The following is a 27501-nucleotide window of genomic DNA, read 5'->3' as shown; positions in this document are numbered from 1 at the left end:
ATTGGCCGTGTATTCCTTAAACCTTTCGGCTGTGAAGATTGTTCCATTGTCAGTTATGATCGTTTCTGGCACACCGAACCGGGTCACAATGTGTTCTTCCACGAAATCGCAAACTTCTTTAGACGTTAATTCGGCATATGATTTTGCTTCGACCCACTTAGTAAAGTAATCAGTTGCGACTATTATCCATGCATGCTTAGCAGCTCCAGAAGTCGGCGTGATTTTGCCGATTACGTCCATGGCCCATCCTCTAAACGGCCACGGCTTAATGACCGAATGTAGCGATTCGGCCGGGACCCTTTGTATAGGCCCATGGATTTGGCACTGCACGCATCCTCGTGCAAACTCGATACAATCTTTTAGTATTCTCGGCCAAAAATAACCGTGTCGTCGGAGTAGCCATCGCATTTTTCGTCCAGACTGGTGAGCTCCGCATACCCCTTCATGAACCTCTGCGATCGCTCGAGCACTCTCTTGAGGGCCGAGGCATAGCAATAACAAACCATCTTCGCCCTTTCGGTACAACTCGCTCTGGTACGTGACATAGTTCGTGGCGTGAGCCCGTGTCCTGCGACTGTGTTTTCCGTTAGGATTGTCAAGGTACTGCATAATGGGCTTTCTCCAATCATCTGGTACTGCCTCGGCCGCGCAAATTTCTATAGAGTCCTGGTCCTGCCGATCCAACAACGAAGGCAAGGACATGACCCTGGTGCGTATCACATTGTCTCGACGGAGGATTTGCTGATCAACCAAGGCCGGGTATAATTGTTGTAATATTGGTATCTCCCGGCCTAGCTTGCCCCCCAGGAGTTGTGCACCGGAGGCGATTTGAGCCAACTCGTCTGCGTCGGTATTATGAACCCGAGAAATATGCTCGAATGTAATGCCGTCAAAGGACTCGGCCAAATAGCTGGCGATCATGTGGTAAGGCGCCAGAGTACAACTCATGCAGCGAAAAGACCCATTAATTTGGTTAATTACTAGTTCAGAATCCCCGAGGACGAGGACACGAGTGGCATGTAGGTCAAGAAGGAGGCCTAGACCAATGACCAGAGCCTCGTACTCGGCCTGATTATTGGTACAGTCAAAATCCAATTTGAGCGAAAAATACCAACGATCGTTGTGAGGAGACTGAATGACGATGCCTGCACCGGCCGAGGACGAAGTACTGGAACCATCGAAATACATCGTCCAATAGTTGTCGCGGGTCACCACCATGCCAATCTCAACATCAGCACCCCCGAAATCGTAAGGCGAAGGGTGCTGGGCAAGGAAATCGGCCAACGCATGTCCCTTCACAGCTTTTTGCGGCACTTATTGCAAACTAAACTCGGACAACGCCATCGTCCATTTCCCAATCCGGCCCTTCACAATTGGCCGGGTAAGCATGTACCGGATAACGTCGGTCTGGGCAATGACTTGGGTGACTGACGGGAGCATGTAATGCCGAAGCTTGGATGCAGCGAAGAACACGGCGAGACAGAGCTTCTCAACGGCGGAATAATTGATCTCCGGAGGACTCAGATTACGGCTGAGGTAGAAGATAGCCTGTTCCCGGCCGGCATCATTGTCTTGCGCGAGGAGGCAACCGATGGACTCGTCGGCCGCCGAAATGTACAGCTTGAGAGGCTTACCGCGCTGAGGAGGGACCAGGACAAGTGGGTTTGTAAGGGAAACCTTGATCTGTGTGAACGCCGCCTGGTGCTCCTCATTCCACATGAACTTATCGGAGTCCTTGAGCTTCAAAAGTGTGGAAAAGGCTTTCATTTTACCTGCCGAATTAGCAATAAATCGGCGTAAAAAATTGATCTGGCCGAGTAAGGACTGTAATTGTTTCTTCGTTGTTGGGGGTGGGGCGGTGATGATTGCGCGTGCCTTGTTCTCATCGACTTCAATCCCACGATGATGTACGAGGAAACCAAGAAAATTCCCGGCCGATACACCGAAGGCACACTTGGCAGGATTCATCTTGAGGTTGTGCTGACGCATACGGAGAAAAGCCTGTCGGAGATCGTCCAGATGTGTCTGTCGGCGTTTAGATTTGACGACAACATCGTCGATATAAACTTCGACGATGGTGCCAATTAAATCATGGAAGATGGTGTTCATCGCCCGTTGGTACGTGGCGCCGGCATTCTTGAGGCCGAATGGCATGACAACCCATTTGTAAGTGCCGAGTGCCCCCGGGCACCGGAAAGCAGTTTTGTGCACATCGGCTTCGGCAATAAATATTTGGTTATATCCGGCATGTCCATCCATAAAAGATAAGATCGCATGATTCGCCGCGGCATCGATTAACAGATCTGAAATCGGCATTGTATACTCATCTTTGGGCGTTGCCAGATTCAGATTGCGAAAATCGGTACAGATGCGCAGTGCACCACTTTTCTTTAATACAGGAACAATATTCGCCAACCATTCGACATATCGAGTTGTCCGAATGAACCTGGCTTTCAAAAGCCGAACTAATTCGTCCTTAACACTGAGTTGTACTTCGGTCGAGAATCGACGAGGTGGCTGACGGAAAGGCTTGAATCCGGGCTTAATACGTAATTCATGCTCGACCAAAGCACGATCTAAGCCGGGCATTTCATGATAACTCCAAGCAAAACAATCTTTGAATTCCGTAAGCAAGGCTCGCAACTCGTCCTTCATTTGTTGAGGAAGTAACGCACTAATAAACAAGAGTCGTGGGTCATCGGCCGTCCCAACATTAATCTCTTCCAAAGGGTCCTTAACAAGGGGCCGATGATCTTCGAGCTCGGCCGGGGCGGCTCGAATTTTATCAAAAGATAATACAGGCCCATTATCTCCCTTAGCAAGGAACTCGACGAGGTTGACGCCCGAATTTGGTTGTTTGGATATCGTATACCAATGGGCCAGCAGTCGTTCCATAGTAGATGAAACCGCGGCCCTACGTGCTTCCCGATCGGCGTCAAACATCGGTTTCGGGGAGAAAGTTAGCTAATCCGAGTCTCGCCGAATCCTGCTGGACAGTCTCGGCGCCAACCTCGATAGCTTTCTGAACGGAAATCCGAGTCGGCCGTCCTTCTTCATTGAAGCCTTGCAACGTAATATAGCCGACGTGATCGTCATAATACCGTGCTTGAATCATGTTGGCTTCGAAGGGCTGGCTATCGGCCGGATGAACAGTGACCGATTTGCCGTCCCAAAAGACAAGCACTTGGTACAATGAGGAAGGAATACAGCTGGTTTGATGAATCCAATCTCGGCCGAGCAGTGCATTATACTCGGTTTTGGAATCAACCACAAAAAAGGCGGTCATATGGGTGCGGCCGGCAATATTCACAGTTAACGGAAGCACACCTTTGGTGTGGGACTTGTCGCCGACAAAACTGCTCATTGTGATCCCTGACGGAATAAGTTCGTCATTGGAACGGCGTAAGGCCTTCATGATGTTCAGGGGCATGATATTGACAGTAGCTCCACAATCGACAAAAACCTTAGAAACCGGATATCCCTCGATGTGTGCCGTTACATACAATGGCTTTAAATGGTGAAGCTTGGCCGATGATAAACGAGGGAACAATTCGGCCAAAGCGGCCTTTAGGCTATCATCTCTTGCTGTTGACTCGCCTTCAGCAATCGATATAAAATCAACATGGCCAGGTTCCTCGACAACCACATCTCCATCGAGGAAATTTGGTTGAGCCGTGCTTGATTGAAAATCGGCAGGTAATACATGAACCATACTAATTTTCATATTATCCAGGACGGACGGGCCCATCTGGTCGAGACCCTCCTCGTTCGGTTGGTTAGCGACTACGGACTTGGTTGTCGTCAGAGTCGGACAACGAGATTCTTCCGTCCCTTCAACAATGTCACCCGGCGGAGCTGCTTCGGCCACTTGTTGGCTCCGCGTGACCGCCTCAGGTAAGGTCGAGATTGACAATGAGCTTGGGGTCAAGTCCTGAACCTGCTCCTGGTAGTGTAGCCGAGCATCCCTAGTGTCGAGATAAGCATCAAGACGGGCAATACGGGCGATTTCATCGGTCGTAAGGCCGAAGAGAGAAACTGCCGAAAATACTTCAAAGTGATACCGTAAATACTGAAGGTCCTCTAGCGAGAAAGGAAGGTCAGCGACATCGATATCGGTATACGGGTCAACTTCAAATCCAAAGACACGAGCTTCTCGTATGTGCTGGAACCTTGCTTTCAATCCTGGATCTGAGGTCTTCTGGATGATCCGCTCAGCATCCGGACAAGTCAAGACAAGATCAATGGTGTCCTGACATGCCTTCGGCAAACCATACAAATCGTTGGCCGAATGTTCCTTATGAAATTCTCGCATATATTCCAAAGACTCCCCAAGGAACGGGGGGTGCAAATTCCGTCGAATTTTGACCAAAGGCTCTTGTATAGCTATCGGGGATAGTTTGCTTTCGGCCTTTTGCCTGAAATGTTCAACACGTGCCTTCATTTCCCCTGGTCGAATGAGAAGTTTGATCCGCTTATCAGCTTCTTCAAACATGGTCTCGACGTCTTGATCGACCAGCCGTTTCCCCTGAGCCAACTCTGTCATAATTGGTGGAGGTGGTCGCTTTTCATTAGTGGCAACTGTATCCTTCGGTCGCCACTGAGGGGCCGAAGTTTCTTGGGCTGCTTGTCGGCGAGCCATGCAATCTATCCGTTGATGCCGGCGTTTCTGAGATTTGGACAACGCGGTATAGACGCCCTTCGAAGAATGGTATGTATACCAACGTTGATCTCTAGGCTCAGGAGGCTTGAAGGTCTTTTGACTTCGTGATGATCCTGAACTGCTAGAATTACGCTTATAGTAATCATCGTCATAAAATGAAGCATCAAAATCGAGGCGCCGCCTGACCGGGGGTGTCTCTTCCATCCGTACTTTAGGACCGAGCCTCCCAAAAACCCCATGATGTTGGTCTTCATTGGCTATCTTTTGCCGAGTTACGGCCACGGGTTGCGAAGAAGGTTTCTCTTCTGGTTCACTGTCGACCTTCGCTTTACATTTCCTGCACAGAACCGATGTCCCACTATCTTCATCGGCGCTATACTCCGTCAAAGATTTGACAATAGCGGGCCCCGTTAAGGCCGCAGATGGTTTATTTGAACGCGAATCGGCCATGAACCGTGGCCGAACATTCTGATTCCGCGGGCGTTGTGTCTCAACCACTTCAGCCTTGCCTTTCCCTTTGTTCTTGGGTAGGTACGCGTCGACCATATTTACTGTTGCCGTGGGGAACGGATCAGTATCAACACTCATCCTCTTCTCGGGGAACTTTAGTTTGCCATTATCAATCCAGCTTTGGACGTTATCACGAAATACGACGCAATTGTTTGTCGTGTGTTTGCTCGAATTGTGGTATTTGCAATACACCTTTCCTTTAAGCTCCTCGGCCTTAGGAATGTTATGACCAGGCCGAAGCTTAATGATTCTTGCTGATAACAGTTGGTCAAAAATTGCGTCAGCCTTGGTAATATCAAAAGTATAAACCTTTGACGGTTTCGATGTTCCTTCAGTGGCCGAGCGACTTTTGGCTTCTCTAGAATCAACCTGAGTTAATGCCTTGCAAATGTATGGTTTATCTATTACTATCTCAGCCGCATCCACACTAACACATTCATCCTCGGTTGATGCATAATTGACAGTAGGGTTCTTGTAAATCGTTCCCCGAGTTGGAGTCTTCGAAGTCTTTTCCTCGCGGAGCAAATAATCGTACTGCTCGACATGCTGGGCCAATTCGTACATATCCCGAAAATTTGCCCCCAAGAATTTCTTTTTGTATTCGACGTCAAGACCATTCAAAGCAAGCCTGACAAATTCGACTTCGGGTAAGGGCACTCGGCACCAATTCCTAGCCGATTTAAACCGAGTAAGATAATCCATTGGTGACTCATCAGACGCTTGAGCCATCCGTGCTAATGAAGAAACTGACATCTCCATCCCCGGCCGATAAAATTGCTCGTGGAACTTCTCGACCAACTCCTCCCAGTTTTGGACGGAATTAGGCGGGAGATTGATGTACCAGGCAAATGCCGAGCCGGTCAATGAAAAATTGAACAGCCGTAACTTGTGGAAATCACTATTCACATCTCCACATTGCGCGGTGAAACGAGCCACGTGCTCCAACGAAGACAGGGACGATTCACCAGCAAAAAGACTAAAATCTGGGATCTTGAAGCCCTTCGGGTATCCAAACGTCTCCACGTAAGCTGGGTACGGATGAATAAACTTGGGAAACTTCGGCCCTTTCTTCATAGCCGAGTCGATCATTCGCTGAACTTCGGTCATATCAACAGATGCTGCTTCGACCCTTTGGTCGGTCCCGTCTGACCTACTGTTCGACCCTCCTCCCTTCTCCAAGTTAATTGTTTTGAGCGGGGCAAGAATAGGCCCGGCCGGTACAATCGGTGCCGGGTTGTTTTCTGGTAAGCAAGTTTGGCGAAGATCGAAAGGCCTGCTGCCACCAACTTGGCTAACCAGCATTTCGAGCAGTTTGGTTTGCCGATCATTGGCACTGAGTATCGCGTCCTGCAGCTTGTCAATGCCTCGACTGAACGTCTGCTCGACTGACCGAGACTGCTCGTCCAGTCGCTTTCGGAGGAACGACCTCGTTGGTGGGTCTGTTCCTTCACCACCATCCTCATCACATTCCTCTATTATCCCTTCATTGAGAACGCATGTGTTTCTGTTTGGGATCTCTAAACCACGGAGTTGACCGCCGAGATTAAGTTCTCTCTCTCGGCGAGTCGCGCTCGTGGACTCAGGTGTACCAACGCTAAGGGGATTCTGCGCCTGTGGCACACTCTGTCCTATGCTCTGACTCGGTAAATCGGCTGTCGACTTTCCCATAGCTGTTTTCTTTTTTACCGATCGTGTTTCAATTGGCATGAACTTCGTAGTTTAGCACTGGGTCCCACCGGGCGTGCCAAAATGTTGACCCTAGAAATTACAAAGCCTACGTGGCGCGCAGGCCGAATATATTCTAAGCTAACTACGTCCTTCGGTGATTGCGGGGCGTGCCAACTCGTCGGCCGAGGCTCGACCGAGGAGTAAATTTGATGATGCTGCGTTGGGTCGCGCTACTGACTTCTGCGTCTTGCGATTGCGGCCGAGAAAGGAACGCGTCTCGGCCTCTTGGGTTCTCGAGCCTGAAGACAAGGCTGCTATTTCTTACAAAGTTCACGAACCGAATTCGGCTTACAATGTGCCGAATGTAATAACTGTAACACCTCACCTCGCCGAGAAGGCTAATGAGATGACCTCGACCAACAAGGATTCGAAAACCCTTCTCGACCGAGACTTGGATAGGCAATCGACCGTTCTCGCCGCAGTGCTGTTGATGCCAACGGAAGATACTGCGAGACCGACCGACTCTACGGTGACAGAGCTATCTATGCCGACTTAAGATATCACCGGTTGCTTCCACAGTGCTGTTGATGCCAACGGAAGATGTGTCAGCGAAAAAAGGAAAAGAAAAAGATCTCAAGTTGTGAGAGTTTGCGCAGGGCAATTTTGTATTGATTTTTGTGGGGCTTTTCCATTGCTGAATGTCTTGTATTTATAGTAGCAGAACACCGAGCCCGAGTTCTAATCCTATTCGAACTAGGTTTCCTTCTCCGGATTAACGTTACCTCAATCAGTCCTATCTCTGCTAGGACTACGAATCTAGTCCTTAACTGAGCCGGATTCGCTTTCTAGTTTTACTGATCTCGTCGAGGGTCCCTATTGTATTAGGACTCGACTTGCACTCTGATTTAACCGATCTAGGCCTAGAAGCCCATGAGCTGAACGCCCCCATGACTCTCTCGCCGTACGTCTTCCCGGGCCGAAAGTGATACCTCCCTCGGCCCAACTGTTATTTTGGGCCCAAACAGGAACAAATGACTACATTGATATTCGCCATTGGCTACAATAGCATTAACACATTATTAAAAAATATTAACAAACAATACTTTGTTTATCAAAGAAAAGATGCACCATAAATAATAATATTAATACTACTATTTTTTTTTTTTACTTGTTGCAATAACATAGATACATTATACACGACACACCGACTATAATTACTTATTAAAAAGACGTCTGTTTCATAGCAAGACTAATTCAAACATTGCCCCCACTAAGTACTAAAAATTAGGTACCTCAGTAAATACATCATTACACACAAAGCACGAAATTTTCACGCCAATTGACTACTCTTGTTGTACGGAAAGATCAGCTTTTTGTGTCGACGGGAAGAGCGACGAGTGACAAATAACAACTGGCGGTTGTAGTGAGTTGCGGAAAATCTATCCACGCGGAATCAGAACGCAAGGCAAGCTGCACCCGCAGCGGTCCCTTTTATAATTCTCCACCAAAAAAAGCCTATCCTTTTCACCCTTCAACTCTCACACTTGCAGAAGGGGAGCAAGCGGCTCTGGTGTGTTGGGGGTCCTTGTGAGCTGGGATTGCTGCGATTTCTGTTAAAAAATGGCGTGCAGGCTTGCAAATTCTGCGTTCCTCACAACGGTAAAGCTCTACATTTTGATAACCAGTTGCTCAAAGCTTCTCTTTTTACTCTTGTTTTTCAAATTTTGGAAATTTGAGTGTTGGTTTTTCAAATATTGGAAATTTGGGTTGCAGGGACCCCATCAGAACCCAATTCAGAGGCGAAGAATCGGAACCCATTACTCTTCAGGAATCTGCTATCTGAGATTGGACGGCGCTCTCCGAAAGGGAATCAAAAGGCAGCAATGTTCGAGTCGTAGAAATTGGACGGCGGTTGTGCAGGCGGTTGCCGTTCCAGTTGCGCCGCCTCCGGAAGCTGACAGTGCCGAGTACAGAAAACAATTGGCTGAAAGCTATGGGTTCAAACAGATTGGAGAGCCGCTTCCGGATAACGTTACGCTGAAGGATGTCATCGAGACCCTTCCGAAAAAGGTATTGTCTTTTCGGATAATGTTAATCTCAGAGCCACACCGCCAATGCAACTTGTTTTTAACCTGATGCATCTGTTTAGGATTTTTGACATTTTTTTCTGGGGATTCTTTGTGAGTTAGACTGCCAGTAGTTTGTTCAAATGAGTGAATTTAGCGCCCGTTTGATAACCATTTCGTTTTTCGATTAGTTTCCATTTGTTAGTTTAAAAAAAGGGAAGGAAATCTTCTTTCCATAGTATGTGTGGAAGATGTAGTATAACCCACCATTTTTTTTTCTGTGCAAGTGCAATGTATTGATTCCAGTTAACAATTTGTTGATAAATGTAAACAATCCCAAATGTAACCGTTTTCTTCTTGTTTTCGTATTTTAAGGTGTTTGAGATTGATGATGTGAAAGCATGGAAGTCAGTTCTAATATCTGCAACTTCCTATGCATTGGGGCTCTTTATGATTTCGAAAGCCCCATGGTATCTACTTCCTCTGGCTTGGGCATGGACGGGGACTGCAGTTACTGGGGTTTGTTCAAAGCACTTATCTTTATAGTATATTGGTTCTTGTAACTTTCTTCATTCGTTTTTTTTTTCTTTTCCGGATCACTATTATATATCGAAGCCAACTCATTCCTTTTTGGTTTTGCCTTTCAAATTGTGAAGTTTTTTGTTATAGGTCATGATTGTGCCCACAAATCATTCTCAAAAAACAAATTACTGGAAGACGTTGTTGGAACGCTGGCCTTTCTGCCGTTGATATACCCATACGAACCATGGCGGTTTAAGCATGATCGTCATCATGCAAAAACAAACATGTCTGTGTTTCTAAATCATAACTTCTTCATTAGGCGTAATGTTTCCATGTTTTAAGTATGTTTCTAACTCTTAACTTGAATTTTTCTTTTTACCTCATCATTTTAGGTTGGTGGAGGATACAGCTTGGCAGCCTGTTTTTAAAGACGAGTTTGATTCATCTGCTATTTTTCGCCAGGCAATCATTTATGGATATGGCCCACTTCGGCCTTGGATGTCAATAGCTCATTGGTATGTAACTATAAAAAGGAATCACGCATTGTTGATCTTTCCTTTGTTTGCGGTCGTTAAATAAGTAATGGAGATCTTTAGTCAGGATTCTTAATTTGTGTATATCCAATAAACATGTTATATAAGGTTTACTTGGTTTCGTGATAGGATGATCGTCCACTTCAATTTGAACATGTTCAGACCAAGTGAATTGAAAAGGGTGAAGATAAGTTTGGCTTGTGTTTTTGCGTTTATGGGGATTGGTTGGCCATTGATCGTGTACAAGGCAGGGATCTTGGGATGGATAAAGTTTTGGCTGATGCCATTTTTGGGATATCACTTTTGGGTAACACTACTTCCAATTCCCTTATGCTTTAATTTTATTGCAGTACTTAGCATGTATTGCTGTTGCTTTGACCATTTTTATAGTTATCAAGCTTACTCTGAATTTTGTTTTTCAATTTTGTATGGATCTATAGATGAGCACATTCACGATGGTACACCATACTGCACCTCATATACCTTTCAAAACTGCGGATGAGTGGAATGCTGCTCAGGCTCAACTTAATGGAACAGTGCATTGTGATTACCCGGGATGGTATTCTTCGTTATGTCATTTGGATCTTTAAATCTGACATGATTGCAGTATATTTTTTAAACAAACATGGTTTGGCAATTTAGTCAGCTTTTACTGGAGATACTATATATTTCTGATGGCGCTATCTTCGTTCTTTGCATTCCACACTCTTAAAGTGTTTTACCGATTTGTTTGTTCATCTAAAAAGAATAAACTGATACATTAACGGTTCTTACATAGACTTTTATAACGGATCCATTATTTTCTCAACAGGATCGAGACCCTCTGCCATGATATCAATGTCCATATACCACACCACATATCTCCAAGGATTCCAAGTTATAACCTACGTGCAGCTCACAAGTCTCTTCAACAAAACTGGGGAAAGGTAGATATCATCATTTTCTTCTACATATTCTTATTGTGATTAGCCGTAAACAAATATGACCTGAATGTAAAGCAGAACTGTTCAAAAAGCGGCGGTCAAAAAGGTTCGAAAGGCATAAGAAAGCAAAACGATTTATCTTCATTCTTTTTTCTTTTTTTCCATGTGATTAACAGTATATGAACGAGGCTACATGGAATTGGCGTTTGATGAAGACGATACTGACAGTGTGCCATGTTTACGACAAGGAGGAGAATTACGTTGCCTTTGACAAACTTGCCCCTGGAATCGAGTCTCATCCAATTAAGTTCCTTAAAAAAGCAATGCCCGATTATGCTTGATCTACTTGTTTGCCTTGTAGGGTCACAGCCGTTTTGGTCCTTATCTCTTACCCTTTTCCTTTTGGGTCAAGATAGGTATGCTATCCCAATTTTTCTACATGTTATTGCTTATGTTTACACTCCTTTTTAGAATTTTTTTTTATCATAAATGGAGAATTGATTGACGGAAATTTCCCGGAAGTTCACGTTATAGCGCCTTACGCAGGCGTTGGCGTCATCCTCTTCGTTGTCAAGGTAAAATTATGGTAGCTAATCATGCAATAGTAATCCTCTAGAGTTTGAGTTCTTCTTGAACATTTGTGGTGTTTTCCCCCTACTATAGCGAGAAAAACTTAGCATTCAGACCACACAGCCCGTCCACCCGGCACATAAACCAGCCTTACCCCTCTGCCCTTGGTCCATACCCTAATGGGTCTGCTGCCGTAGTGTGGCAGCCGTAATGAATACTCGGTCCTGCTACAACGGTATAACATGTGCCCACACTGAAATTGAAGAAATGAGTCAGAACCCCCCCAGTGAGGCCATGGATTAAACTAGATGTTGGTAAGGGTAATGTTGGTTGGAATTAGTGTTGATCATTTCTTTTAAAGGCTGACAAGGGTTTCTCTAATTTGTAAATTAAGTAGAACTTGATCTTACTTTAATGTCAGGTTAGTTAGCTTCATATCTTACTAATTAAGTACAAGGACACATTAAAATACTAAGCAGGCGCATACAACAAGGAAGTCAAGTTTAATTAAGTATTTGATGTCCCTCCCTATGTAGGGTTCTAGTAAAGTGGGAAGAAAATCCCACTTCGCTTTTAGAAGAAAGCTCGGTAGGGTTGCCCGACTATGTCATATGCTGGGAACGTTGCACAAGAGGACGAGACTGGAGACCCCAATTTTTGGCCTTACCAAACTGTTGGTCAAAGCTGGTATGTGAGATGCCCTAATTAGTCAACCCTGCTGAAGTTTCTGTCGACTTTAACGTGTGAACGTTGATAGAATGAATAAACGAAAGCGGAGGAAGAGGTCAAAGAAGGTTCATAATATTCAAAGGCCAAACCTAACCTCTTTGTCTAAAGCTATGCAATTCATAAAATCCCTTGGCCTGCAAAGACTTGGCAGTTGCAACCGCTCACATGCCAAAGGGCATCTCCCTCCAAATCTGGAATCTTACCCAAGCGTCTTAAGCTGCATCAAAATATGTGCAGGATATCACTTTGGCAAAGCGTACGACAAAAAAGCGAAAGAGAGGGTCTGTCTGAAAGCGGACAAAAACTTGGGTGTAACCGGGATAAATTCCACCCTCCCTATTCTGTTTAGTTTCGCGTATTTTTGGTCATACGTAAGAATCTCTGTCCTCGTTTTGTGACAGATGACATATAATCAGTGGATGTGCAAAGGTACCACATTTCTAGTTATGGCGGTTAAGCAATCGATTTCATTCGGTTAATAGTAAGGTAAAGCAAACACTTTGATTGTTTGTAGTGAGCTCAGCAAACCCTATACAATCTTCAGAACTCTGAAGTATCTCTAAATTTCCTAAACCTACATAAGTAATGCTGCAACTCTCCATCTCCTACAATCTAACAGTACAGAAAAACCTATGAAAAACGCGATCTTCAAAACATCAGGAATCGTAAGGCGAATCATATGATCGGAGGAGGTGGAGTCTCCCATATGTCAAACACATTTTCCTCGCTGTGAAGAGCAAAAAGCCGATCCCCACCTATCGAGAAGTCACAAATCGAACCTCCATAGCTTCGCCGGAGCCTGGACGTTAAAACCCATTCAGGACCACAAAACACCGAAATTGAATCGTTCATGGACGAAAAGAGCTGCCCCTCATGCAATGCCAGCTTAGGGTAGCAAGGCTCATCAGGCATTTTCCCCTTCATGAGCCTGCTCCTCGAGCTCCACCGCACGCTTCCGCCGGAGTTTCTGATGTCGATGAACCCCAAATCTTCATACTCGTTCACCACGCAAATCGAGTTGCTGTCCTCCATTGCAATCGCATCTCTCACCCTCTTCTCGTCCACGGTGATCGGAGCTCCAATATCAGACCACGACCAGACCATCTTCTTCTCCCTGAAATCCAACAAACTTATGTAACAGTTGTCCTTTCTAGGAAACAACGTTGCGACCAACAAACAGTTGCTCCCATGTAGCCATTGCAGCTTGTCAGCATCGCCGAGCGACCAGCCGGGCGGTTCGTAGAAGAAATCGGTCTGCTTTCCGGTCATTTGATCCCAAACACCAACGCCGTACTCATTGCTCCGACCTTTGCAGCTCGAAAAAATCTTGTAGTCGGAACCAAAACTCAAAGCTCCGGCAGTAAAGCTCTTAACTTGATTCTCATGACTAACTTGAAATTTGTACCTGAGCTCGCCGTTCGACGAGCTGAACAGCCCCATTCCACCGTCTCCGCGGCCGAGCCGCTCACAAACGCTGATCACAATGCTCTCCGAGTCGACCCAACCAACATCATTGACTCTCTGGTAGTCAAGGTTGATTGGCGGGTGCTCTTCCACCATCCAATCATACACATGGACCATCGAGCCGTGGGCGACGCAGCAACCGCCATCCGGGCCAGCACGAATCGCCGTGCCGTCGCCCGGAGCTTGTCCGGCTACTGTCCGGGAAAGCCACAGCCTGTTGCCATCAAATGGGCCCCACTTGGCTGATCGGACGTGGTCGAGGAGGCCGTAATACAAGGCTTCCCTGTAGAGAAGCTTTTCGGACATGGTGGCCGGGATGCAGAGCTCTTGGGTTCGGAGAAGATCGAGGAGGACGGCGAAGCAATCGGGGTTGCGATCAATGAAGTATTCGTTGGTATTGTCGGATTGGAGATTCCAGTCCTCGTCGAACATCGCTCCGAACACCGAATTGCGGCCGGCGTTTGCGAGTGTCGTGGCGGTTGTTTCGAAGATTCTGCCTCCGACGTTGAATCGAACCCTGTCCTTCTGAATTCCCATGATTGGATTTCAGAAAGCTTTCGGATTGAATTAAGTTCGTTTCCGAGAAATTTGAAGAAAATTATAGGATTCTTGATTGTTTGGATTATTTGAAATTCTGGTGAAAAGAACAGGATTGAAGAACAATGATATGAGAGAGAGAGAGAGAGAGGATTAAGAAGCAAAAGAGGGAATTTGAAAACAAAACTGCATGGGAAAGCAGGGGAATTTGATCGAATTTTGAGGAAATGAGATGCGGGTTTTGAAGATTGGAGGATTCTGAGGCGTGGGTTTTTGAATTGTTGGGATTTGGTGAGGTGGAATTGATGAATTGGAGCGTTTGGATTTGAAAAAAAAAAATGACTCCTTTTCTTTTATGCTGCTTTGCCCATGTTCTCTCTCTCTTTGGTTTGCAGTTGCCGGTTGGTCTTCCTTTGCTCCGGACAGGCCTGAACTTTTCATGATTAAATACTCTATGGTAGGGTCAACTGTAGCTCCAGATCATCCTTGCCTCTCCACCGTTGGATGGTAATTTCGAATCCAATCCATTGGAGTTGAAAATTATTGTACTAGTATTTCAAATTTATAACGCAGTCTAAGAATTCGTTTGGATGTGCTTTTAAAATAATTAAGAATACTTTTAGAGAAAACGTTTTTGGGTTCCAAAAGCACTTGAAGTGCTTTCTGAAATAAACACCATTTATGTGTTTCTCTTAGGAAACACTTTAAGTGTTTTTCCATGATTTACTTGCATTTTTACTAAAGATTAGTTCTAAAAACATTTTTACTAAAAACGTTTTCGGTCATTTTAAAAGCACATCTAAACGAGCTCTAATATGTTTAACTTTTGACTTATTATGTAATAGTATTTATGTTCACTTGTGAGCTGAGGTCTCATGTTCGAAGTCCATTTACGTCGTTAATACATGAGTTTGATGTGCAATTATGGTTCGTTCATCATGTAGATTAACACGAATCACATGTCTTACAGTAGAATATCGAGTACATAAAAAAAATCTCCAATTGTAGTATAGTATTCATTTCAAATATCAATCTGATCACGAATCAAACGTGTCTTTCTATATGTCATGCGTTTCAGCTTCCTCAATTAACAACGGACGATCAATTTGTGGGGATATGTTAATTTCTTGGAGTGGGGACATTTATGGTGGAAGAAATTTCCTTGTTGGGGATGAATAGTTTAAGGTTGTTGGATTAAGTCAGCTCCAACCGGAAAGAAAGCGTGTCCGGTGCGGTGTGTTTTCAATTCTTTGTCTTTGTTTTGTGTGAAATTTGAAGTTTGAACAATTAATTCTAATAAACAAAGAAAATGACATAGAGATCGAGGCTATCATCCAATCCAATCACGACACTTATTGGGACCCTTTGCCCATCACATTTATAAATAATCATAAATTGTGATTGACTTCATGTTGATTTCAAATTGTGCCAAAAAATGTGAGAAAACTCTATCTAAATGAAGGGAGCTATTGTTGCGGTATTTTAAAATTAATTATGTATTGATATGTGTTGTTAATGATAATTTTATTTTTATTACTGGCTTATTATGAGTTATTGTTTTTTAATGTAAATAATATCGTTTGTTTAATAATATAATTATTTTATTTTTAGTTTAAAAAATTGAAATTAATTACGAAATGAGTTAATTTAAAAAAAAAAAAGTAGTTATCAAATCAAATGGCCTATTAAAATACTGTCATTGTAATATTTTTCGAAATAATTCAGTGAGTTGTTTTCCTAAAAGTACGTCCCAAATGTCAAATCTGAGGCTTTTTTTGACAAATGTAAATTTCCAAATAGGAAAGAAACCAAGTACTCATGAATCTCGTTTTTCTTCCTTTGTCATGGGATATTTTTTAGTGTGCTGCGAACAGTGTTAAATTACGTGTCATTATATAAGTAGAAGGAATTTTATTTTTTAAGTTGTTAATTTTTTTAGCACAAGTGTCTCACCACCTGTATAGTTATGCATGGTATGCCACCTCGTGTTCCGGACACATTGAAAAATATTTTCGTTCTCAATGCACCAAGCACACCAACTCATACATCAAATATTATAATACAATTAGTTAAAAACTTGAAAAAAAAATTCAACTAATTATATATCACATATTATACCGAACCGCATTTTCGCGGCATCGAAAAATATCTCCTTTCTCACACATTCTAAGAGCAGTGTAGCATAGTACACTGCAATTTGTAAGTGCGGGCCATAGACGGCACATCATTGCATTTGCACTTTCGTTGTTTAAAGTAGTTAAATATTTTCATACCTTCAAAGGGTAATTGAATCCACAACGCTTTTTACTTTCTAATGGTTTTGGGTTTACATTAAGGTTAAGAATAGAATCTGGATGGTGGACCCATGCACTTTGTGCATCCATAACTTCTACTCTACGTCTCAATATATTTTTATATTCAATCCTTATCATATACAATCAATAACCAACGAGAAACGATTTGAATTCGAAACTTAGATGCAAAGGAGGATATTCATCGCTAAGTTATAATCCTTTTATCCCTGCGGCTCAATATCGTTATTGCTAAAATTTCAAATAGAGAACTATTTTAATTCGTGAACCGAACATAACATTTGCAGTATCTTACAGTTGCCGGAGAATAAACAACACAAGAAAAGAGAATAGGTTGAATGCATCCACATAGAGGTTATGATTCATGATTGATACTCACTCAAGCCATTTTTGGAGTTTTGGAAAATATTAAACTTGAGGTTTGGGTTTATGTGGACACTATTGGTTTACTTAAATTTAAAGATACTGATGACATTATTTGCTTAATTACTTAATCTTATCATCTTACTTTATGGTGACACAAATTAATTTTTTTTTATTTTTACGTTAGCTTTAATTCAAAGTTCTTATGATATAATTTTGAACTATTATACGTTTTTATTTCAACAAAAATAAAAGGAAAAACTTAGAAAAATACTAATGGGCCTCAAATTGGATCCGGCCTCAAACTGGCAGTAGGGTCACCTTGGACCAAATTGTAGATCCAATCCAATCCAATATATATGATGGGCTCAGAAACGTACCACTGAGTGCAGCCTTTCTTGTGGCATGTTTGGTGGGCTGACTAGAATTAGCTTTGGGTTGGATTTGGGGTTTTGGTATAACATGGGCCGGTTTGATTGGCTTGGAAAACCGTGTCTAAGGTCGAATTTTGACACCTACTTCGTTTTTTATATGAATATGAGATTCATATTCGATTTGTAACAACGAACAAAATTTATATTCAATTTAATTGGACTTATCCTGTTCAATCAGGCGCACTGAAACAAGAGCTCACGACCTAACACAAATTAGGACTTGGATTGTTTCTCCTCCCCCATCTCATCCCCTTCTCATCCACTCTTATTTCTATGATCATGGTTAAGCCATGTCAACATTTTATATTTCTATTACTTTTTATATTATTATTTCTATAAAACATCAATATAAAATGTTGACGTGATTTAACCGTGATTGCATAAATATGAGGAGATGGGAAGAATATGAGATGAGGAGGCCGACAATCCATATCCCATAAATTAAGGCAGGGTTTGACGATGGATAAGACTTAGAGCTTGTTTTGGGTTTTATAATGATTATTTGACAACTAAATGTACTTCTAACTAAGTGTTTGTTTGGATGTACTTTTAAAATGTCTGAAAGCGCTTTTGGTTAAATTGATTTTGAGTTCCAAAAACACTTTAAGTGTTTTTTTGAAAAAGCACCAGATATGTGCTTATTGCATAAAGCACTTAAAGTGTTTTTCTAGGATTCTTTATTAAGGATTGGTATAAAAAATATTTTCACACAAAACGCTTTTAGTCATTCTAAAAGCACATTCAAATGAGCTTTTAGAAAAAAATTGCAAGGGCATTTTTGTAATTTACAAAATTCAAGCAAATCATATTGAATTTGAAAAATAAAAACATAGCATCACATTTGAGAGGGTCTGAAAAAATTATAAAATAACATTACAAACAATATGCCTAAACTAAAGCCAAATATGACTCCTCACACAATGCGATAATTTCCTCTTACTAATAGGGAAATAGATCACTATGCTCTTCAGGATAAATAAGATGTTAGAGAGATTATTTATTTAAATTATTAAAATGAATTTAATTATCATATGATTTACAAAATATGATTTACATTTATGATTTACTACTTTCTTTTTGAAGAAAGTATAGTGTCAAACTTTTCAGATTTTGGTCCTTGTGGTTTTAGTAAGTGATAATATGTAAATTGGGACATTAAAATATAGGACCTTCTTACTTTAGATCAAATTATATGATTGATTTGAAATACCGTTGTTTCCATTACGATCACAATCCAAATCTTCTACTTACAAAGCCGGAGATGACAAAATGGCTTATGAAGGAGGTATCGATGTGAGAATGAGGATCCTCATTGTGAGGATCCTGGGGATCCTCATATCGTGTTTGTTCATCGTACATTGAGCAGTAAGTTTTCGTCATGTACTATTCATATTTAATTTTAAAAATATATATTTAAAATAATTTCTGATCGTACGATGTACGATGAACGGACACGATTTGTGGATCTATCCTCTTTCTCAATGTGAAACCCAAAAGGAGAATAAAATCATGTCGTCAAACCTTGATTAAGCATTTCCAACTAGACATTTTCCTTGTTTTTTCATGCGTCCTGATCCAAATTCCAACTTCTACCAGATCGCGACACGTGGAAAAATCATCTACATCTCCCCCACCGTTGGTCGGTGTAGGCCGCGACCACCTGGAACCAAAAATCTTGGGGTGTCCTGTGTAGGGTTTAATACTGCCTCTATCGCCTCCATCGCCTCTTCTCTTTCGCAGAAGCCTTCAAAAAGCTCTCTGCTTCTCCCAAATCCCCACAAACATTTCCGCCATTAGAACCCTAATTTCTAATTCCCGAGAGAGAAATTCAATACGCATAGAACAAAAATCGAAACTTTCCCTGCAAAATTGCAACTTTTTCGGCTCCGGAAATGGCGGACGCTTTGGTGCAAACGGCGGAGCTCCAAATCCAATCGGAGGGCTTTGCGGATTTAATGCCCGAATCGGAAACCGGGTCGAATCCGCTTCAGAGGCGTATCGAGTTCCACCGAGCGAGGAAGCCCTTCAATGGCCTTAACACTGGTGGCGGTGACTTTAGGCTCGAGACCTTGAACCCCGGAAGCAGCAACAACGGCGGTAGCAGCTCTAATCAGGGTCAGTCGAGTTTGACGGCTAAGAAAACGGATCGGTCCGAGTTTTTGGAGAACGGGTTGGATCCGGAGCTCAGCTTTGGCATCACCTTCCGGAGAATTGTGAGTCAAAGTGTTGCCTTTGATCGCTTTCTTCTCTTACTTCCATTCACTATTACTTATGTGTTTGGTTGGTCGTGCTGATGTTTCTTTCTTTTGCTTAGTTAAATTGAATCATTTCGCATTTTTCGATTCGGGCTTGTTATATGTTTTGTTTAGATGAATTCAGAGTTTTGTTGCTTGGCTTCTTATGTCAAATCGATTTTCGGTTGAATTTGTTTTTCCTTTCAATTGTTTCATAGTCAATATTCTGTTATGTGATGTTTTGATGGTAATACTATTGCTGCATTTGGTTGTTCTCCGAATTTTCTTTTGGGTCCTAGTTGCTTGACAGTGAAAATGGTTTGTGTAATTTTCAGGGTGCCGGTTTGAGGAATATGGGGAACACTTGTTATCTCAATTCAGTGTTGCAGTGTCTGACATATACTGAGCCTTTAGCTGCATACTTGCAAAGTGGAAAGCATCGAAATTCATGTAAGGACTCCTCCGAAAACTCTAGACTTGCCCTTAGTTTGGACGTTTGCAACAAGTTAATATAGACATAAAAATGTCACATATTTGTGTCTGTGTGTTTGCATGGAAGGAATTAACATAAACAAAAAAAGTGTCGTAATATTCCATTTGTAAAGTAGGGGTAAGCCAGCGCTCAAACGTGCTTACATGTGCATGTGTGAAGAATGTTGAATTTATGTGCATAGCTAATTTGTTTGATTTTGTTTTTACAGGCCATATTGCTGGGTTTTGTGCTTTATGTGCCATCCAGAAGCACGTTAGTCTTGCTCTACAATCAACCGGGAGAATTTTGGTTCCAAAGGATCTAGTCATTAACTTACGATGTATCCTTGAAATGTTTTGTGGTGATATATTTCTGCCATATATAGTTGGACGTACTCATTGGACTCCCATGTTTGTCCACAGAACCTTCTCCTTTGTTGATGGAGTTCTTATTTATTCAACATGCTCGACAACCAAGTGTGTCAATAAAGAAGAAAAATAAAAATATTCAATTTTTTTTTTAAATTCTTCTATGAATGAATTTTTATTATTTTTTATTTATTTTTATAGTTTACAGTCAAAGTTGATTTTTAATAAGCATGAAAAAAAAAATTCTCAGGGGGATAACTAATATCCAAATGATCTGATTGGAGCAAGTTTAAGGGAGTGTTCATCAAGAAGTTTCTTGTGTTCACCACTCCAATTTTGCATTTTCATAAGGTTAAGATCAGGGTCAGTTTATAAGTGTTGTGCTGGGTTTATTTTTGTTGTTTCTATGCTTGAAGTTGGAATCCTTGACAAATGATAAGGCATATCTCGAACTTTCACTAAGTCTAGACAGGAGGATGCACATGAATACATGGTAAACTTGCTGGAATCCATGCATAAATGCTGTTTACCTTCTGGTGTGCCCAGCGAATCCCCAAGTGCCTACGAGAAGAGCTTGGTACACAAGATTTTTGGTGGTCGCCTTCGAAGCCAGGTAAGAATTGTAATGGTAGACTTTGTGGTTTTTGAGATACTGTAGTGAATGGGAGTTTATATTTTTTTGTAAAAAGGTAAGGAATTTAAGTATACTTGATATTTCATAACCCGATTTGTTATTATTTATTCAGGTCAAATGTTTGCAGTGCTCCTATTGCTCCAACAAGTTTGACCCCTTCTTAGATTTAAGTCTTGAAATATTCAACGCAGATTCCGTGCAAAAAGCACTTGCAAAATTTACCGCCTCAGAACAGTTAGATGGAGGGGAAAGGCAATATCAGTGCCAACGATGCAATCAGAAAGTTCGGGCTCTCAAACAGATGACTGTTCAAAAGCCTCCTTATGTACTTACCATCCATTTGAAGCGATTTCGTGCACATGATCCTGGACGAAAAATTGATAGACATGTAAAATTTGCCCCTACATTGGATTTGAAGCCATTTGTTAGTGGTTCCTACGTAAGTATTCAAGCTTTTTTAGCCATGCAAGCTTTACTTCTAAATTTTTTCTCCATTTTACAAATGAACCAATTTAAAAGAAACATTGTGGCATTTGATGCGCAAGTCCCTGATTCTGTTTACTTATGATTTTATTTCATATTTCATAATCTTGCCCAATACTTGTTGAAAACTGTATCTTAATTTTGGTCCTTTTTGCTGAAAAAGGTTAAATTTGGAATTAGAATTTGGACCATTAGGTTTATGACTGGGGTAACACATTAAAGGAAGCCAAAAGTCATATGTTGCTGATTTGATTATGTTTTGTGCCATTCACATCATGGTTTTGTATTCTAATCCTGTTTTACATTCTACTTGGCAGGAAGGGGATTTGAAATATACTCTCTATGGGGTTCTTGTTCATTGTGGGGCTACCACCTATTCTGGCCATTATTATTGCTATGTTCGCACATCAAGTGGCATGTGGTACTCTCTTGATGACAACCAGGTGAGTTGATAATTGAGATATCACTGTTCCTCATAATACTTAACAATTTGGATTGACCAAGTTGGTGTAACCCAACTTTATGGATCTTAGATGTCCCATGTCAACATATTGATTATAATCATTTGCTGCTGAAAGTTTCCCTTTGGATGAGGTATTAGAAGTAACAAAGGATAAAAACGGTGGGATTTTGGAAAGATGAGATTGATCCCTGAATTTACTTGTTTGGTTAAACAATCAAGTGTGGTAGGATTCATTTAAAGAACTTATACAACATGTTTGGCCTGTGCCCTTGGTCCAGGGTCTTGGGTTCTGAACCTTGGTCTGGTGTTCTGACTACTTGGTCTGGGTCTCGGATCAGTGGTCCTGGTTTTCAGGTTTGTTCCCAGGTCTTGGGTCTCAGGTCATGGGTCTCGCATCTCGGCCACTAGGTTCGGAATCCTGGGTTTGAGTGTCCAGGGTCCTAGATCCTTAGTTGTGGGTCCATGGTTCAGTGTTGGACTAAGTTCTCTTCTAATGGACTTTATAAGCCACTCATGTTTGTCTACCTTGAGGTGGGGTTCCGGGCTCTAAATCTCATTATCAAGTCCCACCCGAAATTGACATATTCCCTTTCTATGGTTCCCAACCACTTTTCAAATGGGATTGCAAATCCCTTTTATAAGTCCCTTGTCCAAAGATGTACTGAGTTTTTATCTTTGAATGACTCCGATTGGATGGGTATACTTGATATATGAGAAAGAAATGCTAGTACCATATTTGAGGGACAGGGCAGCAGTAAATCCACAATCTTTAAATTGCATATGAAATGAAAAAAAGTAATCAAGGTTTCTTACAAGTTTGCACAACTATGATGCAACAGGTCTACCAAGTTAGTGAGAGGATTGTTTTAGAACAGAAGGCTTACATGTTGTTTTATGTCCGCGATAGAAGAAATATAATACCAAGGAAGCCTGTTGAAGTTGCTCGAAGGGAGAATTTCAATGCAAATGGAGCTGGATTAAAAACTCGTTGCACTAACAACCAAGGCTTCAAAGGACCGGTTCAGAATGTTTCTGTTGAGGGCAGATCCAGTGGTCCATCCTCATCTATCGTTATGACACAAAAATCAACTATAGTTCCACCTATGGTGCCCCTTTTGAAGGAAGCATCAACTAATTGCCAGACAGTGGCAGGAAATATGGTGCCTATGAAGGAACCTGTTTGGGAGTCTTCTCCATCTTTATCAAAAGACCTGCTGAAAGGGTTTTCCATTCCAAGCCGCAGCAGTGGTGGTGCTTCTGAATCTAAAAATGCGGCAGAAAATATGGTGTGTATGAAGGAACCTGTTTCAGATTCTTCTTCATCATTACCAAAGGATTCATTGAAAGGGATTTCCATTCCGATTCCCACATTGGGAAAGGACATGCTACGATCACCTCCAACTAGAAATGGTGGCACTTCGGATCCTGAAAATGCCACAGCTGCAAAAGCTGATGGCAATAAAACTGACCTTAATGGGAGAGGAAGGTCAGTTGAAAACAGTGGTGTTTCCAGTGTCATAGCACCCAATGCCAAGGACCCTGAAAGCCTTGAGGCTTCTAAACCCATACTAGATGAGACCCCTCATAATGTAAGTGGATGCAACATATCTTCTATACACTTTGATATCTCTAGTTTTTACCTACTTGATATTTTACTTTTGTTTGGTGCTTGAGTTTTTAATTTGTTTATGCATCTAGAATAATCTTGTATCCTCTAAGGGAGACTTGAGTACATCATCCAGAGTTCCTGGCGGTATGAAAAAGGAGGGAATTCACACTGTCAAATCATCAGATCAACCAAGCTCTAAAATTAGTCAGGTATTTTTTTTTTTTGTATTTTTTATGCATTTTATGATAGGTTGCGTTGTCATGATTTAACTTCTTTTATATTTTAGGTTGGAAGTTTTACCAATGGAAGTGCTGCTTGTAATGTTTTGGGTGAGAAGACTGGTGATTCAGGCCAAAAAGTAGTAATTGATGAGTCAGCAAAATTGTCTGGCTCCTCATTAATTGTGACATATGGATCGTTGCTTGTGAAATCTTCTGCTTGCAAACGCCATAGAAAATTGAAAAAGAAGCAGCTAAAGTCTAAGGTTGCTTGCATGCAGTTACGACCTGGCTTACTTTCCCGGGCGGTCTTAAGCGTACAGAAGAAGAAAAAACACAAAAGGAGTAAGCACCCATCTTCAGATACCAGTAGCCTTCTTAAGAAACATGTTATGGACAATTCTTGCTTATCTGATATGGGGCCATCTACATCTGAGCAAACCCGGTCAATTCCCTTGGTTTCTACTCCTTCTAAGCAAAAGTCTAAGAGGAAGGGGACCAAATCTGGCTTAAAAAAGGATGCAGATGGAACTGATAAAAAGCTGGAAATGAAATCTCATGGTCATTCTTTAATGGCTGCCAATAAGGGTGAGTTTAGAGAAAGTGTTGGTCAGAATGGTACAGTGCTTGCAAGTGATAAAAGATTACAAATTGGTAATGTCTCTAGCTCTTTCTCAAAAAAAAATCTGCGGGAGACCGGGGAAAATGATACCCCACACAATTGTAAAAGGGATAGAATGCAAAATGGAGGGATTGGTGTGCTGACCCGAGGTCTTGACGAGACAATGGGTGAGTAAATTATCTAGGACTCTGCCCTCCTGACCATATATATCCATGGTTGCTGGTAGTTTTGTAGTATTTGCATATATGCCATGCCGTTATGTAGTCATGCATGTGTTGCCTATATACAATTGCAATGCCTTCTGCATTTATATCTATTGCTGATTGGCAAGTTGAGCTTCACTTCTACCCAATTGATCTGTTAGTTTCGAATGCTGGATAAACCTTTATTACTTATTTGTTTTTTGTTTTGTTTGTTCTTTCTTCTGTCTTCTAGAAAATATGAACAAGAAGCCCATTGAAACTGATGTTACCTAATGTTATTGTGGTTATAATTTCCTGATTGTATCTCTCAAAAAAATATGTTGGTTGCAGTTGCACGTTGGGACGGAATAGAATTGCCTCCTCCTCGTATTGTAGAATCAAGCCGTGCAAAGAGTGTCAGCATTGGTTATATACCTGACGAATGGTGAGTTTGGAATCCCTTGCATGTCACACTAATCAGCATGAATTTTCACCAGTTAACGCATTACATATAAAATCTTCTGACAAGTTGTGGAATGTTTAATTGATGCAGGGATGAAGAATATGATCGCGGAAAGAGAAAGAGGGTAAGGCAACCCAAAGAAACATTTGGCGGACCAAATCCATTCCAAAAGATTGCAACCCAGAGATCGCAGATGAAAAAAACAAAGCCAGACAGGTATGGTTCTGGAAATCACCCCCTCCGGATATGACAGAATAAGTCAAACTTGTATGGACAGATTGTTGGTTTGCTGTAGATGTTGAGAGAAATTGTAATACGGGGCGATTATTTGTGTTGCGTTTGGAGTGGAGAGGAAGAGAGCTCAGACCAGGTGAACTGTATCTTACTGCTGTGGGGAGAATTTCTCATGGACGGATAATTGTATTAGCTGAAGGATTACGTGTTTTCGGTCTTTCCGAGATACACTAAGCTTTTTGTTTTGCTATAAATCTATTTCTGGTTGCCTACAATCAATCAGTATAACTTTTGAGGGTTGTGTTCTATTGTAATGTATGAAATTTTGGGTACTTTATAGGATCTTAAATTTTTCATCTTTTAGTGATCATCGTAAAATTTCGATGACATCTCTATACTTTGCATGGGTGCAACTCTTAGGAAAGTTTCTAAGCGTGTAATGGGGGTATATCCTCCTCCTCTCTCTCTCTCTCTCTTGATGAGAAAGTTGGTGAGAGGAAAATACTTTCGGTTACACCCAAGATTTTGCCAACTCATGCTATGTGCTCGCGGCTTCGTGGAGAAGTAACACAACAGTGACAGAGCATGATTGTCCGAGGAGTAGGTTTGCAGCTGGCAAATTGGCAATATCATGAAACCAAGTGTTATGGGGGGTTGGTCGTTTCAATTATCATTAGTCCTTGTGTGTCGGTGGTTTTTTTATTACTCCTCACCTTAACCCCCCCTCAATCAGTGCAAATTATTACGACTTGATGTAATCTTCCTCCATTCTCTTTCTTGTTGGGTCTTGGCGTGCTCCCGATCTGCTCAACTCACTTTCTATACAATGCCGTTTTATCATTCTTATTTGGAATGTCGGTATAGAAAACACTTATGTTCGTAAATGCTTCATGGCGTAAGTGCTTTTTTCACAACAACGCTAACGCTAATCACTTGGAGAATCTCCAATCTTGGAGATGTGTATGTGGGATGTAAACTACTTTGACATCTCTATACAACTCAATATAGATCCCCGATTGGAAATGTTTTTAGCACAGCGGTCTATTGGTATTTCTCTTCATTTGTAAGTGAGAGATTTTATGTTCAATCTCGCCAAAAACGAAGGACCAAACTATTATGGATAGATCATGTGAGTCATAGTCGACTCTCTCACCCTTTAATGAAGATAACACCGTATCCATCAAAAAACACTTACAAATTTCTCTATCAAATACAATCACAAGCGATACCGTCTAAGATTTTGACAAAGTGGGCATTTTCCCATGTGCAAACACCTACCTGCATAATTACTTAATTTAATTTGTTGTTTTCTTTCTCCACTAGGACAAGGGTCGTCGTCTAAACTTGTCAAAGCCCTCATGTGCCTTGAGTTTGATCGATGCAAAGGTGTCTAAATCAGCATGACTACAGTAATTATATTCTATTAACTTTCATTATTCAGTCACACCCCAAGCCAAATCCTCAGAGGAACGAAAGATACAGAGAAACAAGACACGGATTAGTTTCCTCAATCATCAACACCACTACAGCTGTTTTTTAATTCTAATCATGTGATTGACCCCCCCTAATTGAACGAGAGAGACTTACTTATACCGGTATGCCACTATTTCAATATTCTTAGTCAGTGCCGGCTAAAATATATAAAAGTTGAAACATAAGAAATCGCTTATTAATTTAGAATATTGTTGCAGTGGGGTGTTTAAAGCTCCTTTCCAAATAAACAATCGAGATGGTTGATTCTTGACGGGAGTGATCATAGTCTCTTGAATTTTACTAAGAGACCAGACCCACCATTAAGTATAATTAATGGTGATGATGGGTTAGGGTGTAAATCACTTGTTTAATCGAAATGGGTGGGACTCATAATCTCATTGGGAGAACCTTTTTGAAGTGCATATGTTTAAGTCAACAAAACGCTACATCACACCAACCATTTCTAAGCTAATCCTTTGAAATATATTCCGCCAACACCGCCCCCGCCCCCACTCCCCACCCGCCACCAAATTACGGAGTATGATTTTCTTTCCTTCTAATTTATGTCTTTTTTTTTTTTTTTTATTTGAACGGTTACGATTAAGTCACATTAACATCTTGTGTTAATTTTTTAATAAAAACAAAGGGACAAACATCAAAGTGTGAGAGGAAAAGAGAATATGAGGAGAGAGAATTTTACTCCGCAAATTACACACTTCCCTTCATTTGATCAACTTGTAACATTGGGAAAGAGA

The 27501-nt window shown here is 41.7% G+C and overlaps 3 protein-coding genes and 1 long non-coding RNA gene across 4 annotated transcripts; 2 read left to right on the top strand and 2 right to left on the bottom strand.

Annotated features, from left to right (window-relative positions):
• Positions 1–8176: 8176 nt before the first annotated feature.
• Positions 8177–11393, top strand: LOC126605202 (omega-6 fatty acid desaturase, chloroplastic). Its single transcript, XM_050272571.1, has 9 exons — positions 8177–8497; positions 8612–8908; positions 9280–9423; positions 9561–9712; positions 9819–9941; positions 10089–10266; positions 10400–10518; positions 10771–10885; positions 11059–11393. The coding sequence occupies exons 1-9, from the start codon at positions 8459–8461 to the stop codon at positions 11221–11223; spliced, it is 1332 nt and encodes a 443-aa protein (XP_050128528.1). The 5' UTR covers positions 8177–8458; the 3' UTR covers positions 11224–11393.
• A 1225-nt stretch (positions 11394–12618) lies between these two features.
• On the bottom strand, positions 12619–14589 carry LOC126605203 (BTB/POZ domain-containing protein At2g24240). Its single transcript, XM_050272572.1, has one exon. The coding sequence runs from the start codon at positions 14180–14182 to the stop codon at positions 12857–12859; it is 1326 nt and encodes a 441-aa protein (XP_050128529.1). The 5' UTR covers positions 14183–14589; the 3' UTR covers positions 12619–12856.
• Positions 14590–17037: 2448 nt separating this feature from the next.
• Positions 17038–18811, bottom strand: LOC126605226 (uncharacterized). The gene is made up of 2 exons (XR_007616867.1): positions 18461–18811; positions 17038–18390 (listed from the first exon to the last, which is right to left on the bottom strand). It is a non-coding gene; the product is annotated as an uncharacterized LOC126605226 (long non-coding RNA).
• Positions 18812–19020: 209 nt separating this feature from the next.
• Positions 19021–25605, top strand: LOC126605188 (ubiquitin carboxyl-terminal hydrolase 23). Its single transcript, XM_050272552.1, has 11 exons — positions 19021–19504; positions 19861–19975; positions 20227–20337; positions 20806–20978; positions 21112–21438; positions 21800–21925; positions 22785–23534; positions 23644–23763; positions 23841–24561; positions 24928–25021; positions 25130–25605. The coding sequence occupies exons 1-11, from the start codon at positions 19184–19186 to the stop codon at positions 25287–25289; spliced, it is 3018 nt and encodes a 1005-aa protein (XP_050128509.1). The 5' UTR covers positions 19021–19183; the 3' UTR covers positions 25290–25605.
• The last annotated feature ends 1896 nt before the right edge of the window (positions 25606–27501 follow it).

Source organism: Malus sylvestris, chromosome 15, assembly GCF_916048215.2.
Source record: "Malus sylvestris chromosome 15, drMalSylv7.2, whole genome shotgun sequence".
NCBI lineage: Eukaryota > Viridiplantae > Streptophyta > Magnoliopsida > Rosales > Rosaceae > Malus > Malus sylvestris.
This window is presented reverse-complemented; position numbering and strand designations above follow the sequence as displayed.